We start from the raw sequence: 19,935 nt of genomic DNA on the forward strand, positions 1-19,935 counted from the left end.
CAAACGTACATTCAGGCAGAAATGCCTGACTAACCAACTGAGAGTAATTAAAGGCTGCGTCAGACCGGAAATAGGTCTGCCAAGTTGCGTAACGCAGAAGCCTGCGGGGTTGATGAACAATGAGATCAGTTGAGTGTGTAGTGCAACAAAGTGACAACTTCACAATAAAACACTAGAGTTTTATTATAGAGCTGTCTCTGTGGCTGTTGTGTACTGAAAGACTCTTAAATATACACACACAAGCACATTCTAGAGTTAACTGTCTTTCTGGAGACACTCAAAGTACCTTGCAACAGTATTGAAGCCCATTGAATATTTTAGCAAAGGAATTTTTGTGACCAAGACAATTCAAAGATTTTCTCTCTTCTTCTTCTTTTTCTTTTTTTTCTTTTTCTTTTTTTTTACAAAACATCTGAAAAGTGCAGCATGAATTAGTATTTAACCCCCTAGAGCTAATTTCTACAATCATATTTCGGTAGATAGAATCATAGATTTGGTAGAAGTCTCTTAGGGCGTTTTTCTAGTTTTGCACATCTAAAGACTGAAATGTCTACAACATTACTCAAACTCAGCCAGACTGGACAGAGGGCATCAGTAAACATCGATGCCCCACATCTTGTCAGAGATTCCTAACTGAATTTAGGTCTTTACTTTGACTGAACCCTTCCAAGACACGGATATGTTATGATCTAAATTAGCGTTTCTCAACTCAGGTCTTCTGGTTTTATTCCAGAATGATCTGCTATTCACTTCCATCCATCTTCCAAGTCAACCACCAGATTCCCTTTACCCCACTTAAGAAAAGTCTCTGCACAGCATCATACCGCCAGCAGAGTTTAGATCCAACCAACAAGCAAAATGATTTGCTTGATGGTTGGGCTTCCATCAAGCTTCTGTATTCATCCAGCACAGAGAAAACCAAACAAAATGCATGACATGAAGTGGTGTTAATTTAGTTATTATGATCTAAATAGAGTATAAAGTAAGGTGCAGAAGTTCCTTAGACTGTGCACAATGCTCCGCTCCTACCAATCACACGTCCCAGATGAGATGCGCTTGACTCACCCTACTGTTACAACAAGCGACAAGGTGGAGCTGGAAAACGTTAGACAAAAGCTAAAAAGACAGGAGAACTTGCACTGGTTACTCAAATTATGCTCTAAAAAAGGAAAGTAGTAAAATCTTAACTAAAATAATACGTTGAACTGATGAGGCCCTCACAAATTCCTAAACATACAACACTGAACTTTAATGAGGGACCGAGGAGCGAAATACAAATATGGCTAAAAAAAGCAACGTATTAAAATAAAGTTGGTCCGTCTCTTTGATTTTGCACATAGAGGAGGATAAACTAATTAGTCAAACACCCACACCTGTTCCCTTTACCGCTGCGTCACCCTGTTGCACCTCTCCATCTATTCCCATAGAGCATGTTAGAACAACACACTCACACACAGGTGGGGGGCGTGGGGAAGACGTTTTCATCAGGGCCAAACTACCAAGCTGCATACTTCCTGTTTCTGACAGCTCAGAGCGTGCCATGCTATCTACGTCCTACACACACACTTACACACACAGCAGCTAACGCAGGAAGAGCTGACAGCAATCTGCAGTCAGCACCGAGGGAAACAGAGTGAGACAGTTGTGCAGCGGCTTGTGAGGCTTCACTAATTATTCACTCAAGCTTAATAACAGCGGGAATAAAAACCTGACATGGTTAAAGAGTTAGGAAGAAATTTAAATGAAAATTAAATAAAAGGAGGGAAAGAGAGGAACTGACGTTAACCTGAGAGCAGAAAAATTATATATATATATTGGAGGAAGCACAGCCAAAATGGCAAATAGGAGGGGCTGGGGATTGGAGTCATGTGGAGAGGAGGAGGAAGAGGAGGGAGAAAAAAAAACACGAGATGGGGAGGAGTGACATCAAGTGCAGGAGGGAAGAGAGAAACTGCAGCTAGTTCAGAATCGTGACAGAGAAGCAGAAGAAGAGGGAAAAGGACTAACAGAGGAGGGAGTTGCTTTCCCTCATCAGCACCTGATTTCTACACCTGAGCCACACACACACACACACACACACACACACACACACACACACACGTGGACTAATGATACTGCTGGATGGACCTCCCTCATTCACCTCCACTCTTCCAGCTGTGGACATATGAGACTCACCCCTGTGGACAGACATGCAGTTCTACTATGTGGTAAGAGACATCTGCTAATTTTGTGTTAGATGACAGTGAATGCATCACAGGGATTCTGAAAAAGAAACTCTTTACAGGGTGTTGCAAAAATAAATAATTGAAAAATACATAAAAAGATTAAAAAAAACAACAACTCAGGGTTAAAAGTTGAGATACAAGCTATTAATATATTATAAGATAGCCATCACTTTTAAAACTTTTAAACCTTCTTTAACTATAAAGACTGCACAGCTTTGGTTTCATTTAATCACCGTCCGTCGGAAAACTAGAAGCACATTGTGAAACTTAAACTTGAAGGAAAAATAAACAAACAAACAAAGAAAAGAAGAAGCCAGAAGAGAAGTACGTCAAAAAAAAAAGTGGAAACAAAAGGCAAGTGTTGCCTGAAACGTTGAGAAAAGCAGACTGGAGTACGCAGGACGTGTTCTTAACCCACAAAAAGGAGAACTGGTTCATCTTTATATATACTTGAGCGCATTTTTTTTAAACTTGTGATTCTGCTCTACTTCCTCTGATACATAAAAAAGCCTGCATCAGCTGTTTGGCGCTGTATTCACCCGGCGGTCTGCTGAAACTCGCTGTGATGTGAGGAAACTCATCTTAACATCTTCAGCTGCCGCTTGTTTTACCGAAGGGAAACGGAGGAGTGGCCGCGGTCACTTAAAAGGCCGCATGTGTCTTCATCTTCAACCTGTCCATGAATCTCCATAGGTAGCCCAGTCTGCCCTTCTTCCCCTCTCCAGCTTTTACGTAACATTTTAGTGTCTTGACTACTCAGTGTCAAAGGTTTGTCCGTCTGCGATAAACACCTGCCGGCCCCCGCGCCGCCTGATTTACAGCATTAGCGTCTGGCTGATGGATACATATGCTGGAGCATTTTTGTAAATAAAAAACCGATTATTCCCCTCCGAGGAGAAGGCGGCGAATAAACCCAGACCTTCGAGCTGTTGCAGACATTTTCAAGAGAAAGTGAATGTTGCTCCTTGTTTGAATGAAAATAATGAATGTTGTAGTGTGTTATCAAGTCTCCAGTTTTGGCCTGGAGACTACCGCATTTTACCCCGTAGCTGTTTCCCGCCGTGCTCCCGTAGTAGTATTTTCCCGTAAAATTTCCCGTATTATAATAATTACCAATAATATGAAAGTATTTTTTTAATTGAATTGAAATTCCAAACTTCGTTTTTACATTACTGCCCTTCCATCAAATTTCCCTTTTTCTCCAATCCAAAACTTGACAGGTATAGCGTTGACGGAAGGTGGGGTGCAGCATTACACAGCCATGTTTGATATCTATCATCTAATTTGTATTAACTAGTTGCTTGTTGGTATTATTGAGACTTCACTTTAAATTCCTACTTTAAAAAGTGCCTTAAACGCATCTGGCGAGCTGCTCCTCCTCAGGACCTGCTGTGCACCTTCGACAAAAATGGCGTGACTGACAGAATTATCAGCCAATCAAAATTGACATAAAATAACGGTCCGTCCCACAGGCCTAGTTGTAAACATAGACATCATATTTATGTCTATGGCTGTAAAGAGCTCCCGTCGCTGTAGTGAACTTGGTATTTACAAAATGGCGGCCGCATCCGCTTAACCCCGGTTGACCTAGTTGCAGATCAACAAAACTGTGTTTTTCAAGGCGGTTTTTCACGGATAAAAAAAGAAATAATTAAAAAATGGAAAACCCATATCAAACCTGGACTCACTAAAACAGACCAGTAAGAACTTTGCAGGGCATTTTAAAGACTGTAACTATGAGCGCTACGAGAGGCTACCTGCTAGCACTGAGCACAACAACCTATGGATTTTATTTTACAAGTAATGGGTGATTGTTGCGTTTCTGTTACATTCTCATTCAAACTTTACTTAATATTTTTTTCTTTTAATTGTTCACATGTGCTATTTGAGCAGTTTGGGTTGATGTTGAGCTTAACTGGGGAACAGAGAAGTTTTGCTAAATTGCTGGCTGTTAAATTTTGTGTGCTGTTGCCTGTGTATTTTTGTTAAAACACACATTGATATATTGATATATGAATTGTTGAGCTGCATTGTTGCTTTACTTGGTATATTTGTATTTATTTGTATATTGTTGGATGCCTGTGGTTTGGTGTGGTGCATAGTTTTTGCATTGTCCTGCACAGCATATGCATTGCTCAGGTATAGTTGTTTTGAAGGCCCTGGCTGAAACCCCATGGCACGCCACTGTACATAAGTGAGATTTTCTACAAAAGAGGACGCTATGGATCACCACTTTCACAAACTATGAAGACTGAGGTTGCAGACCTAATTTAGACATTGCCACATTGAGCTAGGTGAAATTAACACAGGTAATTTAAGCGTTTCTCCAGGTACTCCAGCTTCCTCCAACAGTCCAGAAAACATGACTGTTAGATTAATTGCCCTTAGGCGTCCCTTGTGTGTGTGACTGGTTTAGTCCCGTGCGTCTCTTTATTGTCTTGACTGCCGACCTGTCCACAGCGGACCCTGCCTGTTGACACTGGCTTGTGTCAAGTGTAGATGAAAAGAAAAGGTATGTGTGAAGTTTGCATGTCCTCTCCATGCATGTATGGGGTTTTCCCCCATGTGCTCTGGTTACATCCCACAGTAAAAACATGATCAAAATTATGATAGCCACACCTGTTGCACAGACTCACCATTCATTGCCTTAGGCTGTGGAGAGTCTGACTCCAGTTGGCTTTTTCTGCGTGGCTAATGTGGTTTTGTTCAGCTTGGCTCAGGGTAGATATCTCTGGGATTTACCCTTGTAGTAAATCCGGTGAAATGCCTGTCCAAAGTAGTAGTTCAGGAGAGGAAATAAAGAACTATTGACCATGCTTGGTATTTTCAGCAGTATTTTAAAAGGTCTGATCCGATTTGACAAACATGAACTGAATGGCAACCTCAGTCAAACCGAATCCCCAACTAGATAAAAGCATGTGTGAAAATATCATGACTGTTTTAGGAAGGTTTTAAACACTTTTAGATAAAAATGCACCTTATGTTAATCTACACATTATGTGAACATTGTTGTATATCATTTAAGAATAAAAATGAGCCTTTTATTTTAGAAATACTTTTTTCTTCTTGAAAATAATCGTAGTAATGAATTATTTACTTAAATACTGAGTACAACATTGGTTTATTAATTAATGAATTCGTTAATCATAACATTCTTAGAACTGTGACTGAAAAGTTACAAAAAGGATAAAAGTAGAGCATACCACCCATAAATAATCATAAATAACATTTTGTTTACTCGATCGTCAGAATTATTTAAAAGTGTTTAAGGAAAATAGATTTTGGCATAAAATCAGAAACAGGAACTCATGGATTACTAATTAAACATTTCTAAAAAAGAAAAAATGCATAAAAACTTTAATAGAAATTGTTCCTCCCAAATTATCTGTTGATGATACCACTGGGTCTGTTTTGGGTAATTTTCTAAGAACAAATATTTCTCAACATAGATTTGTGTTCCGCTTTGAATAAATGTCCTCAGTTAAAAGGTCAGATTTTTCTAAAATGTTCAGTGTGAGAATGTGTTATTTCAATAAAGTATAAATTTATTTTAAGTTTTATTATACTTTGTTTTTGCAAGGGATACAAAATGAATTACGGTGGAAAAGTCTGGAACACGTAAATAAAAAATTATTGCCAAACAAACCCTTTGAAAATTAATTACGGTATATCAGACCGTCAAACTATAAACAAGGTTTATAATGCACTCTCTTCATCTCTGTGTTGCTTCCACTCCTTTTTAACAACACTTTGAAAGCACTTGGGAGTGGACTGAACCAGCGCAGTTGTTCAAAACAAAACAGCTTTCTATTTTCTGCTTCGTGTAAGAAGGTCCAGATGGTCGTCCTGCTTGGCCCAGGAGACTCGTTCTCCTTTAGCCAGTCTAACACATTAAGCATGTGCAGACAGTTCCTGCACTTTATCTGCAGTTGCTGTTCGCACATGCAGCTTGTAGTTGTCGGCTATCGCGTGGCTGTAAGTCTGATAAATGGAAATGCAAAGGATGCATTTCCAGGTATCAGAGTATCAGAGGATGTGGTGTGTGTTGGCATCTGCTTGGAGTGGGCAGAACGGTAAAATAACGGAGGAATGATGAGGAGAGACGGAGGCTTGGTGGGGACCGCTCTCATGCCGATGAAGACGTATAATGTAATCTAATATATTACGGATGAGGGAATGGAAGGCAGCATTAACAGAAAAGCAGAATCTTGCCAGGCGGATGGATCCTCAAAGTAATTTTTTCCCTGGAAGAAAAATTGCAATAACGTCTTTAAAAATTACCTCAAGGGATCTTCCAAGCATTTTACTCAAAAGATAGCTGGGGAAGAGACAGGCAGAATGAATATTGTATGTATATATAAGATTGACATTCTAACTATCAAATGGTATGTTTGTCCTCATTTTGCCACTATAACCTGTGAAGTAGTGGGTTTTAGTTAGAACCCTGCAAGTGTGGTGAAGCATCTGACTTGAAGAGGTCCTGTCAGTGCTGTGATATGTGAACTGAAGTCTCCATCAATTGGATTTGGTGATGGTTGAACTGGATAAGATCTGTGGAATACCTCAAAACTTCTTGTTCTCTTCAAAGTTTTTGCCTTGTGGCAGGTAGCATCTTACTTGTGAAACAGAGCAAAGCTGCCACTCTTTCTGGTCTACAGTTTGGCATCTCTGCACTCAACAAACTCTGTTGGACTGTGTGATCTGATGCCTTTCTCTCAGAACCAACACTAACTTCTTCAGCAGTTTGAGCTACAGTGGCTTGAACCTTGCTGACCACCCATCACTCATCAGTGAGGCCGGGTCAATGTGGGTTCACCACTTTAACTTCCTTTGACCAACCTGATGGACACTGACCATTGTGGTGTGGGAAGCGCTGAGGTTTTGGAGATGATCCAACCACGTCATGTATCCATCACTACTTCGCTCTAAATTTGGACAAATCTTGTGACTCATGAAGAATCAGGTCAATGAAAAGTTTTCCCCTTCACCTCATGAGCATCTGTTTTTCCTCAGGGTCTTCATTGTCTAGTGTCCATCAACTGCCTTTGGCAACTATTGGTGAGCACTCAGCTGGCACTCTATCATTTCTTTTAACAAAATCAGTGCTCTAACTGTCTAGCAATTGACAATATTGTTTCCTATGGACAAAGATGCACTAAATTTTGTAAATGCATTGAATGGGTAGGCTTCACCGTCGACTCATATTGACGGCACTGAAGAAAACACTCGCTTAGAAGAATCGTCTGCAGCAATTATCTGTGCTCCTAATACTAAGTGTGGTTTTCCAGAGATTTCCTGAACTCGCGTTGAGATTTGCACCACAGAACTGTGACTGGTTTTAATGTTCTTTTACACAAAGATCCCAAGAATCCATTCCTGGCTTCGTATCCACTTAGCATTCTCGCACGTTTTTTCATATCATGTAGAAAAAAACAGACATTCCTTCTTAAAAATGTTTGTTCTTTTTGATCCATGATTGTTTTTTTAATTGTTTTCACATCCAACTTCGAAATAAATACTTATCTTTGCATTACAAATTAGCTAGCTATAGCTAGTCCCTACATAAATAAACTACTGTATGAAGTGAAGTCTTGTGCCGTGTTACTTGTAAACTTTTTTTTTTTTCCCAGCTGAATTTACTGCTTAGAGCCAGTTGACAGTTTTCACAGCAAGAGGAGAATTTGCGGTCTATAAAAGTTTGGACATGACTTTGCTAACACATCGATATTTACTCTCTATGAGAAAGGCAGGAGTTCAAAATGTTGTGCTGCAGCACAAAGGGCACAAAAAAAAGTTTAAGATGCTCTACGTTGGCAGCCGCTGTAGATTTATGAAGTGTGTGTAATGATGCAGAAGACTGCCCTGCCATCTGCGCTGGAGCACTGCTTGGCCTCGACTTACACAATCAACTGCAGTTAAATCTTAAACTTTGTTGGCACTCCATTCGCTCTCCATCTCCCCTTCTCCTTCCTCTCCAGCATTATCAGACAGCTGCATCGCTTTATTCCCAGCTAATATTTCTGCTTCGGCCCATCTGTCATCGGGTCTCCGTCTGCTCGGGGTGTTTTAGAATCCGCCGCCTCGCTCGGCCCTGCTTTGGCGCAGACTGCAGGACCCAGTCGTATTTCACGCTTGTCTTTTTTCTTTGATTTGTGAGTGCGTCTCTGGCACGTTGATGTCTACCAGTTGATCCCGTTTAAGTAGGTGGGGATTTGCCCGACGTGAGTAATGCCATTGCCGTCCCCTGGGTGTTCTTCAGTTGGGACTCGCTGGTGGAAGCAACAAAGGGAGTTTTTGTTAAACTTGACTCAGGTTTTACAATTGATCTGCTGAAGATGGAAAAGCTTTCTTACCTCATCAGAAGTAATAGTTGGAGATTAATTTTACTGAAGGGGATTCGATTAGTTTCAAGGGAGGCTTGGAGTCTCAGTAGGCCTCACTCCGGAGCTCACATCAGATATTGAGTGTCTATTAACGGGACCACCCTGCACTCTGCACTCTACAAAGGTGGTCCTCATGGAGGAGTAACCCTCAAGACAAGGAGTTTGTCAGGTGCGCAACAGTAAAACTAATTTGGCTTTTTTAGTTTTTTAATCTCTAGTTCTTGAAACGGACCTGTCAAAGACCAGTGCTTAGTCCGTTGGAAAAGCTTTAGGAAGATTTACAGGGTTGCTGTTTGCTAGCAGAACTAATCCATCGTTAAGCAGCTGATGTAGTTATGCCTCGAGGCGAGATGTGCCAAAACGGACACGCCTAAAAAAAGGCTTCCACAGGAAAAAAGCTAATTGAAAAAAAAAACATTCCGCGCATAAATCTGTTTAACTGTTTAAACTATGTGCTGCGAGGTAAAGACCCGGTTAGCACAAATCCTCACAGGAGCCCTAAGGAGACTTCTGCTTAACTGTAACGTCTGATCGACGGTGACATGATTTCTTCAGTTTTTGGGGTTTTTTTTTGCGCGTTTGTCTGACATAAGTGTTTCAGGTCAGGAAAAACTAATACCAGAAAAGGTATAAAAAATGTCATTTGTAAATTTCAATTTCAGTTATGGAAATCATTTCTATGGCTTTGGAACATCAACAAACTACAGAGTATATAGTCTTTATCTACAAACGGAGAAAGCATTTCCCAATGGTGAGACTGCCCTCCTGACATTACTCTAAGATTAGTAAAAGATGACAAAGCTTTTTGGATATTTGCAATCGGCACACAGTTTTCCAAACCCAGCTAGTATGGGTCCTACCAGTTAGAGTAGTTAAACTAATTACTCGTATATTCTTTGTCTTATATCCAATTATTTTTATATAATTTGAAACATTCAACTGTGACAAAAAAAAAACAAAAAAAAAAACAAAGAAAAACTTTGTGTTGAAATGAATCTCATGAATTCAGATGGAAATGAACCTTGGTTGGTGTGAGAGACATAAAACAAACCTGCTGCTGTTTTCAGTGACTCATGCTTCAGCTATCCGATCCCGGCCTCAGCTTATTTTAAATGAATTAATGAATGTCAGTCTGGTCGTCTTCAGAGAAATCTGTTAACATTAAAAAAAAAATGTAAAATTTCTATCATTTCCACAGATCAAACATTTGTTGAACTCTAGCATAAATGTGAGTTAGTTTTGTTTCCCTCTCGGTTCCTTCGGCTGACTGGAAGAAATGGTTGTGGTTTAACCTTCCTATTGTGTGCAGCCTTGCACTGGGTGCCTTCAGGGTGTCTTCATAAACAATCTAATCTCTCATCAGCCTGCTTTCAGTTACATAACCCAAATAAGACTGGCCACTTCCAGCCTCAGGCTTAGTCTTCCCCAATCATCCTGTTGGTCATGTGTTGCTGTTGACTCTCGTTGAGGACTTTTTGATCAGTGTTACTTCACGCAGCACAGCGTCAACACATCGCGGTTTTCACTGCCACATGTTTAATAGGTGACGATTAATGGTGCGAGTTTGTTCTTTGGAGAAAACTCGGACTGGAATGTTTTGATGCAGAGTTAATTTATTTAACGCTAAACAACATCTGGTTGTACTTTTCGACTGAAACCTGATATCGGTCCCAAATGGGGAGAAAACTATGTGACGGGTTCCGTCTCTAAATCATATCAGGGCTGTGCTTCATTTTCTTGGAGGATGTTGAAGAAAGTGTGCAGTATGCATTACATTTAAACCCACTGGATTTCTTTAAGATGTATAAAAAATTACAATATTTTTTCATTTGTTGTTCTGTTGGTTATTTTTAACTGTTTAGGGCGTCTGGTCAGACTCAAAGATGTTGAACAAATTAGTAAAATTTCTCAGCATAGGTGCAAGCAGACTTACAGTGTGAACCCTAACTTCACTCTATGCCCTAACACCTACCCCCATCATTTTTGTATTCATGTAACAGGTGCAGGGATGCTTTTTTTTCATGTCTGACCAATATTTTCTGTGTTGCTTTGTTTTCATTATCCTACTACAAAAACCCTAAGAACAAACCATGTCCATTTATCTGGCATATTAGGTCCTAGAATGTAATCAAGCCGTCAATGAATTGAAGAGTTAACGAATCAATGCACTCTAACAAGGTTCTCAGGGATTTTGGTGGTTAAATTGGCCCACAGGCTTATAGATCCTCCTCCATACCTCAGCATAGGGGATGAGTAGATTTCCTAATTGGGTTACATCATATTACGTAACATGAAATTGTGCAATTTTTGTTCAGAATTGCAATTCAGTTAACCCACATTTTACACTTTTTTTTCCTATCATTGCAGTGACGCCACTACTCCATTTTAAGATAGATAGATTTTTTTCTTTAGTTTCAGAACGTCTTCACTCAGTTAATGTCAACAATCTCATATTTTGGTGTGTGTGTGTGTCTCTCTGTCCTGTTGAGAGTTATAGCAGGAAAACCACACAATTCCCAATTCTCAAGTATGTTTCGTTTCCATCATCTGGGAGCAGGAAAGAAACGACTGGAAACAATTCTCTTCTGCTTTCCCTCCTGCTTTTCTACCTTTGAAAAATGAAGTGAATGTGGAAAAAAAAAGAGAGAAAAAACAACAACCTCCTGCTTTATTTACATCCAACATGACAGGCTCTCGGTTTTCAAGTCCGTCCACATGTTCCCGTCTTTGTATGAAAGTGTACGTTTGTCAAATACGGCGGCACTCGGTGTTCTGACATGTGATGGATCTTCGGCTGGTCAACCGCGACCTCAAGCATCTGTTTGACTCGCGGGCGCCTGCCGCCGCTGGAGGATCACTCCGCTCCTCCGCTCATGCGGCACAGTGTCTCTGGTCCTGCGTCTTGCTGTCTTGCAGCCCAATCTGACGGCCAAATCACGAGCTTTGCCAGGAGATAATAAATCCTTTAAGATGAAGCGAGAAAGCCGAGGGATTCAGGAGGTTTTTACAGACATGAGCTCACGTCTGTTGGTGATTTGTCAGTGTACGGTGGGAACAGGTTTAAATGGTATTCAGACGTTTGTTCATCACCGCTCGGCAGCTGCTGCTGTCTACAAAAAGCCATAGATCATACAAGAAAATGGATGAAAGAGACGCAGAAACACTGGTGAAGTAGAGCATCTCTGGCTTCAGGAAATTCAAAAAACATACGTCAGTCATCAGTATTATTAAAACTATCATCCTTCTATAACCCTTTTGTGTTTTTGTAGAGATATATTGTGCCCTCTTGAAAGTACTAATGGCATTTAATTTTTTTGTCACTTAATGTTACAAAGCAAATCCAGATGTTAAAGCCTTAATTTACTCCCTCTATTCCAACATCCAGTTCACAATAAAAGCCAATGACATTCAGGACTAATTTCATGTGTCCCGTTGATAGAAGATGATTTGGAATGAAACACAATTGTGTTGATGCAGTCCCACAGTTGATTGTATCACAGCGGATACCAACCTATAAAGTCACCATGTTGTGTCAAAGCCTAAATTGGGGCCAATGCTGAGTGTCCCAACAAGTTCTTAGGTCTCTGTTATTTAGAAATGGAAGACATTTGGTACCAACAGAGTCTTGTTGAGATCTCTTTGTTGAGGTTGTTGAGTTTTCCAACTCTCGGCATCTTGGCAAGATTATGAACCTTACAGACCAAACAAAAATAAATGACACCCTCTAAGACTGAAGAGTTTTAAGAAACTTATTCATGCAGGAGCTGACGCTTTTTTCGACATGTGTGCACACCATTGTACTTGGGCCATTTCACCATGGTGTGTTTGGCCAAAGCTGGCTTAGTTACCCAGTGATTTAAAGACGTGAAAGACAATCCTAGTTCTTTTTTGTTGTTGTTCCTTGGTGCAGGTAGAAACTTGCCTTGATGGAAAAATGCAGTGCATTTTATCTGAAATAGCACTTTGTGTATTTTCTTTAGCTGTAGGAGGACAAATGTAATTTACAATTTCACTATTTCTACGAATTTCAAGGAAGACTCACCACTGTCCTTAAAAAAAAGATTAGAATATTTTAGCTTAGTAAAAGTCGTTTCTTGGCAATCAAACCCCACTGTTTTCTATTTTCAAAAAAGCACACATGCCTTTCAAATGAACAATATTTACTATGGCAGCATCTGTTTAGATTGTGCCTCATGCTGCTTCTATTTATAACATTGAGCAGCTTCAGCGGGTTAAGAAGATTTCCTCGTACGTTGGGCCTTCCAACTTGATGTTTTCTGCTCATAAATCCGCTTCTTAACGTTGTCTTGGTTTTGTTATGCAAGTCGTGGGCAAGCTGTCAAATGTGAGTAGTTAATGGGGCTGGAGCATTCCAGGAATGAAGAGTCAGATACAGATTTGGTTTTGGAGTGATAAATTATATTGTTTGTTTATGTTAAAAAAACACTTCTGAGGGTGCCTAAGATTTGCAAGCGAATTATGATAGTAAAAGCCGTTATGGACCCATTAACATGAGGGTTATGACTTTTCAAAGTCAGTTTCAGAGATACAGGATTCCTCATGACTGAGATTTGAAAGTCTCAGTTGACATTTTGCACATTTCCCCTATATTCCCTGCAGGCGGCCCCCTCCCATCCTCCTAGTGCCCACCAACAAACTCAGCTTTTATTCTAAGATTCTGTGCAATTCTGGAAAGATTTTACTACAGCTGATAGACCACAACCGAAACTCATCGATACAAATTACATCCATAAAAACAGTTTGTTGTGCAATTCAATCCATTCAGTTTTGCCTTTTTTTTGTCTTGTACCTACTACTGTGTTATGAACTAAACATTGTACAATTTCTTAATATTTTGGCTCTGTGTTTGCCAGACCATGTGTAAACATAATGACTCAGACTCCAGGAGATTTCAGGTTTGGTGATCTTGGAAAACGTCTGCACCATTAGGGAAGATAAAAATCTTCTGATGGATACACCAGTCTTTGTTCTTCTTCTTCTCGTTTGTCATTCCAATGTCCAGTCTTCATACTTCCTATATAGCTAAACATTGATGCAAAAGGTTAATCTCAGTAATTAACGGTGATTTTCATAAATTCATCAAGCCATTTTATCCCAAAACCTTGACCTGTCACAATTTGTGAATGAAAATGTTCACCTCCAATGCTGTCGCTCAGACACTTTTTTTTCACGGCAATTCAAAGTTTTTATCTTTACAAATTTTCTGCCTAGTTTAATAGTTTCAAACATAAACTAATATCACCTTAGCATCAGCTTTGTGTCTTTCCCAAAACTCACTGCAACATCTAATGTTTACCATTCTATAAAGGCGTATAAATCAACGCTTGGCTCCTGCCATCCTCCTCAGTTTAATCAAGTAGATGAGATTTTGTTTTGGCCAGACAAACTTCGGCAGTCTTTTCTTAGATACTGGCTCCATTTTTTTGAGTGACAACAGTCGGTTTATGTATTTTTATTTCTAGTCGTTGCCCTCGGTAAAGCCAAGCATGGTACAACTGTGAACAAACTTGGCCGGTTTTTGGTTCTGGATCATGACTGTTTGTTGAGGAAACTTTTCAATCATGAACAGCCCTCCAGATATCATCACAGGAGGAGCAACAACTGTAACTCAAAGTCAATGGGCTTTTACATAATACAGTTATATAAACATAGTGAAATGTGTTCAGCAGGTTTTGTGCGCCTAAGCCACGCTATGAGTTTATTCAGACATGTTTGCCTTAACTCGGATTTTAATTGGTCGAAGTCAAAGATTCACAAGGATTTACGAGCGTTTTCTGATGTATTACAAGGCTTATAGTTTAAAAAAGCAGCCAAATGGCTACTTTACATTGCCATTTGGCTGCTTTTTTACAAGGGGATTTGTTAACAAACCAAACAAGTATTGTGTCTGTACATGTCCTCTTGAAGAGTTTTTTGAAATTTTTTTTTTGCCTTATTTTACAATGTTTAACACATCGATCTTTCTTTTTTCAGTTCACTTCTGCTTCTTTCTATGCATTCTAAAAAATTTATTTTTCATGAGCTCATTGCATCTCAAACAGACAGACTCGCATATATAGTCTGTATTAACATTCAAAATTCTCTCTCTTTTTTTGAGCTCCTTGAATATTCCCTTTTTTTTCACTTTCCTTGAATCAGGCTGAATAACAACTAGCTTCAGCCCTGGTTATTATCATTGTCATCATAAATTAAACAAAGTTACAAAAGCAGGCCGCGGATCAAAGGTGGAAACAATGAAAACCTCACATGAACCTTTGGTGAGCGAACGCAGCCTGACAGGAAACTAAATGTATGGCCACGCACGTTCATGCTACACTACACCTAGCTAACAGCAAACAGATGCTGATTGTTGCGTGGTTCCTCCGTCCTGTGGGGCGCCTCCAGGGTGACGAGTGAAATAAAGATGCGAGTCTCTGTTTAATTGGAAGAGAATGAGCAGAGGAGCTTCAAGTAAGTTGCTCCTTTTTATGTCAAGGAACAGCCAAAGGTGTGTTTTCAAGTTTGAAAGCTAATTAAAACGAGCTAGCTTGCTAGCTTGCTAGCTAGCTTAAGAAGAGCTAGAAGAAAAAACACCAAATGTGTGTAGAGTTAAATACTGACATGCTATTGTGATCAGTATCTGTTTACTTTTCATTTTTTGTCACACTATACATTTCAAGCAATTCAGGACCTAAGAGCTGTTTTTTCTCAACTTGGTGTTGGAAAGTCTCTACATCTTTTCTGATTATCTGAAAACTTCTTAAAAGATGGGGAAAGGAAGAATCCATCCAGTAATCTTGAATCCAGAGACATTTTTAGAGGACAGGTGCTTAAGTTTAAAAAATATATCATGTAAAAATTTATTTTAGAAGTGAAATAATCTGCCAATGGAGTACATAACTTGCTAAAAAGTTACTTCAAAGTTATTTTAAGTGTACTAAGATATTTGTACTAGAAAGTAGACCAAAATACTTTGTAAGATTTTGCGTTTTTGGTGTGTATCCTGTAGCAAAGTACACAATACTGCAGGTGGTACAGGTGCAGAAATGCTGTAGATTATTCTACTGGCCTCATATTTTACTCGTTTTCCTTTCTGACAACAAATCAGAGTCAGTATCATTGACGCAAAGAGACGTTTACATGTCCAAGGATTTTATCTAGATATCTTTCATATGTGCATTCAAGTACTTATCAGAAAGCAGCAGAGAAGCCAACCTTATCAGTGATTTTTTTTCTTTTTTTTGAAAAACCCTTGACATAAATTTAGGAAGGAAGAGGATCTGACAGATAGTGTTGGTGCACTGGAGCCTTGAATAGTACCGTGTGGTTATGCACTGCAGCACGCAACAAGATAGCAAATCACAAGCATTTCCTCAACGCTGAAAACCTGATTCTTCGCCTCTCAAAGAACAAGAGATTCTTGCAAGTACCTAAACCAAGTTGTAGCCATTTGCCTTATCAATTTCTTGGGAAGCATTTGATAGAGCTGCTCAGAAACTGCACTTAAAGTGTTATTAATTTTGCTCATGTGATTTATTTAATGCTGCATTATTCTCTCTTGAGTTTTAAGGTTTCATCTGCTGACAAGTTAATTCCCCTTCCTGTGATTGGTGTTTGGTCGAGCAGAATAGGGAGGAGGAATGGGGGGGATTGCATTACTCACGTTGTTGACAGCTGAGTGGCATTAAAAGCTTACAAAGAGTTGTAAGATAAGAACAATAAAGGTGGAGTTTATTGGCTCCTGGTTGTAGAAATCAGAGCAGTTACAAAAGTCTAAAGTCTCCACAGCCAATGACAGAAAAGTTGACCTTTCACCATTACACGTTTATAAGTCCTCTTGTGCACATCATAGTACGTTTAAAAAAAAAACAGAAAGAGAGAGAGAGAAAAAACATCCCAAATACAAATAAAAATGCACAAACTTTCCTAAACATACTTTTGGACGGATGGACGTTCTGTTTCAAGAAAACCAAACCACTGTGTTATCCGAACTTCAGAGTACTCCAGAATCCGTTGTATCCAACTGTATTTTTTTTTAATCTTTTTTGTCTTTTTCCATTGCATAGTACTAGAAAAGACATTCATGTGCCCGCAAGAAATTTTCTGACTCGGCACATTTTTGGCGGAACTAAAGACTCTCCCAGGAAGGCTAAAATTTATTCAGCACATGTGTTTTTGTAGACTCCAAAGATGCTCTGAAAATAAGACAGCAAGAGCAGGATGGGAATCCTGAATTAGAGCTTGGATATATTCTAAAGTCTCCATTTTAATTTATGTGGCACAAATATTGCCATGAACGTCACGTGTGAGACCATCACAAAACAGGAGAAATGTTGGAGAAACCGTTGACAGGACAGCGGGACAAGGACGCCGGTCGGAGCTGAAGGGGAAACCGATGGAAGACTTGTTGGTGGCTGCAGAATCCAAAAGTTACAATGAAATTGTTTATATTAAAGCATGCAGACCTTAATCCATATGATAATATATTGGAAAAAATCAATGTACTGTGACTTGACTTGGGCAAAATTGCAAAGAACAATGCAGAACTTCTGTCACTGTAGTGAAATGGGATTCTACAACAAGTAAGGAGTCACGAAAGTTGAATATAAATACATTCAACATTTTTTGATTTTCATTTGTAAAAGATTTCAAAAACCTTGTGTCAATGTTGCTTCCAGTACAGAATGTAATAGTTTTAAATAAAATTAAATTGGTTTTGGATTGCGGCCACAGAAACGATTGGCTTACATTATAACATTTTGAATTTGTTTTGGAAAAAGTGATTAAAAATGGCAACAAAAAAAAGGAAGTACTGATAGGGACCTCTCAGTGATTAAGACTGACAAAATGCTACTGGCCAGACATGAAGGGAAGCTGCAGTCTCTCGTTCTAGTTTGAATTAATCTATTTGCTGCTTTCATTTATAGTTTATATGCCCAAAATATTGTAGTTTAACCCCAGACATTTAGTTCAAGCATTCTGTCTAATGTCCACTCCTTTTTTAAAATCCTTACAGGAAGTACAAACGGAATCAGTGTTAAGTCACAAGCAATACCGACGTCGTCTCAGACAAAACCAAAGAGCAATTTCCTCCCCCAACAGGAAGTTGTTGAATACTTGCCCCATTCTCGCCGGAGCAAATTACGACAGGAGGAAGTGCTAGGATGCAGGAGGCTGTCCAACTCTGAGGGTGCTGATGGTCGGGACGATGGGCGTGGATGTGAATGTCCTGTTTAGAGAGGAGGGACAGGGACAGAGATGGAAGGGCACGTTATTGATGTCTTGTTTTTTCTGTCCCTGTTGGCATTTCCTCTCCTGCTTTTTCCAAATTCAATTGAGAAACAGAGACACACCAAACGCTGACAGGAAGAAAAGCACTCGAAGATAATGAGTATTGGAAATCAGTTTCACTAGCTGTTCTCATTTACCTGACTGAGTCTAAATAACAATACAGGCTGATGACAAAGTAATTTTAGGCCTTTTGTGCTTTTCGTGAATTAAAACAAACAAAAGAACATAATTATGAATAAATGTTGTATACTGTAACCAATTGAGGAAACAATTTGACAGGTCCTCTGTTCTCCATTCAAATCTGTCAAGTTGCTGTAATGCTATTGACATGTCAGTAGATAACGCTGAAATCAGACAGTCCTAAGACGCAATGCCTCAACAAAAAAACAACCATGAATAAAAGTCTACAGAAAAAATAAATTAGAGCCACCCTAACATTGTATAACCCTCCCCTCCTATGTCCAAACATGTCATATGGAAGGCCGCAGTACTTCAACGGTGGAATGAGACGACAGCTGTGGGATAGGAGAACTGGACAACATCAGCCTCCCATTGAGTACCAGAGAGAGATCCAGAGACTGGGCTCTCTTTTAGAAATTCAGACAGCAAGATGGTTTGAGGAGCACCAGAAGGTCGCCTACGTCCAGAGAGAACTGGACAATACAAGAGCCAGTTACAAAGGCAGATATGACTAAAGGAGATGAAGAGACGACGACCGACAGCAGCAGAGTTTTCCAGTTCGGAGTCGCTCAGCCCTGCTGTTATCGCTTGCCAGGTGAAAAGCGACATAAAACAAAAGCAGAAAATGCTGCTGCAGCAGGAAATCGAGCAGTTGAAGGCAAATCATATTGCCAGCAAGGAAGCATTTATGTCACAGATCAGGGCAGAAAAAGAAAAAAGTGACGCCCTTCAACAACAGCTGGACCAACTGAAGACTCGCTACAAGGAGCTTCAATCAAAGTATGAAGGTGTGGGGACCTTGCAGGTGGACATGCAGATATTCTATGTGGAGAAAATCAGGCAGGAGCAAAATCTCAATAAAAACCTGAGAGCGGAGAAGGACCGTCTCCAAGAACAAATGGCCAAGGACATCGCCTGCCTGCAGGAAATGGAGAAACTTCTGCAGAGTCAGCTGGAATTGAGCACGGTTTTATACCAAGAGCTAAACTGTAGGTATGAAGCAGATGTTTCTCCACTGAGACAGAAAGCCAACAGTTATCAGCATGACTTGAACTGTGAAAAAGAACTGAATTTGGAAAGAGCAAAGTTTGACCGTCATCTGATCAACACACTGAGATCAGAATAGAACAATCTACACCAGAGAGCAGCACAAGAGTTCACTGTCCTGCAGCAGCAATCAGCAGAGACTATACAAAATCTCCAAAGTGAACTGGAGCAGACCAACGGTTATTTTCAGGAACTTAAAACTAGATACGAAGGAGATGTTTCTGCTCTAAAAAACCAACTCACTGACTTCCAATAAATGTCCTCTGCCTGCAAGGTTAATTGCAAAACGGAGCTTCAAGATAGAGAGGAACTAGAACCTCCAAGAAGGAAAGTGGCCAGGCGTCAAGAACGAATTGGGAACAAAGACACTACCTCGGAAAATAACATCTCTGGCGCTGCATCCATGGATCTGGACCGTCTTTTAGGGGAAACCACATCAAAGGACATTGAGGTACAAGATGCATCTCCCAAGGAGCTAAAGAGAAGAACCTGAAGTTCTTCCAGAAGAACCTGAACCAGTGGAGACAGTCTCCTGTGGAAAACAATACGACGCACTTTGAAACTCAAGAATCACCCAAAATGGAAGAGGCAAGAAAACCTCCAAAACAAGCAAAACGTTTCCAGGTCAGAACCATTTGAAATTGCATCTAATATTTTGGACCAAAAAAAATGTCTGTGGGTTTTCTCCGGGTGCTCCGGTTCCCCCAAATTTCCAAAATGATGTAAATTGTCCTCAAAAAAGGTCATATTAATTTATAGAAATTTTAATTTGCAGAAGTTTCAGATTGGAGAAACAAAAAAAGCAAGAA

General features: G+C 39.8%; 1 protein-coding gene across 2 annotated transcripts in view; it reads left to right on the forward strand.

The window, feature by feature from the left end:
- Positions 1 to 1,817: 1,817 nt before the first annotated feature.
- arhgap36 (Rho GTPase activating protein 36) overlaps positions 1,818 to 19,935 on the forward strand; it is a 57,684-nt gene continuing 39,566 nt past the window's right edge. The window contains exon 1 of one of the 2 annotated variants that reach the window (XM_007576051.2): positions 1,818 to 2,207. In XM_007576051.2, coding sequence (XP_007576113.1) covers positions 2,190 to 2,207 — 18 coding nt within the window. In that variant the 5' untranslated portion in view covers positions 1,818 to 2,189. Of the gene's footprint in view, positions 2,208 to 3,757; positions 4,033 to 19,935 lie in introns of those variants that run through there. The other variant, XM_016662922.1, reaches the window with a different exon arrangement.

This window comes from Poecilia formosa, unplaced genomic scaffold (assembly GCF_000485575.1).
Source record: "Poecilia formosa unplaced genomic scaffold, Poecilia_formosa-5.1.2 Scaffold395, whole genome shotgun sequence".
NCBI lineage: Eukaryota > Metazoa > Chordata > Actinopteri > Cyprinodontiformes > Poeciliidae > Poecilia > Poecilia formosa.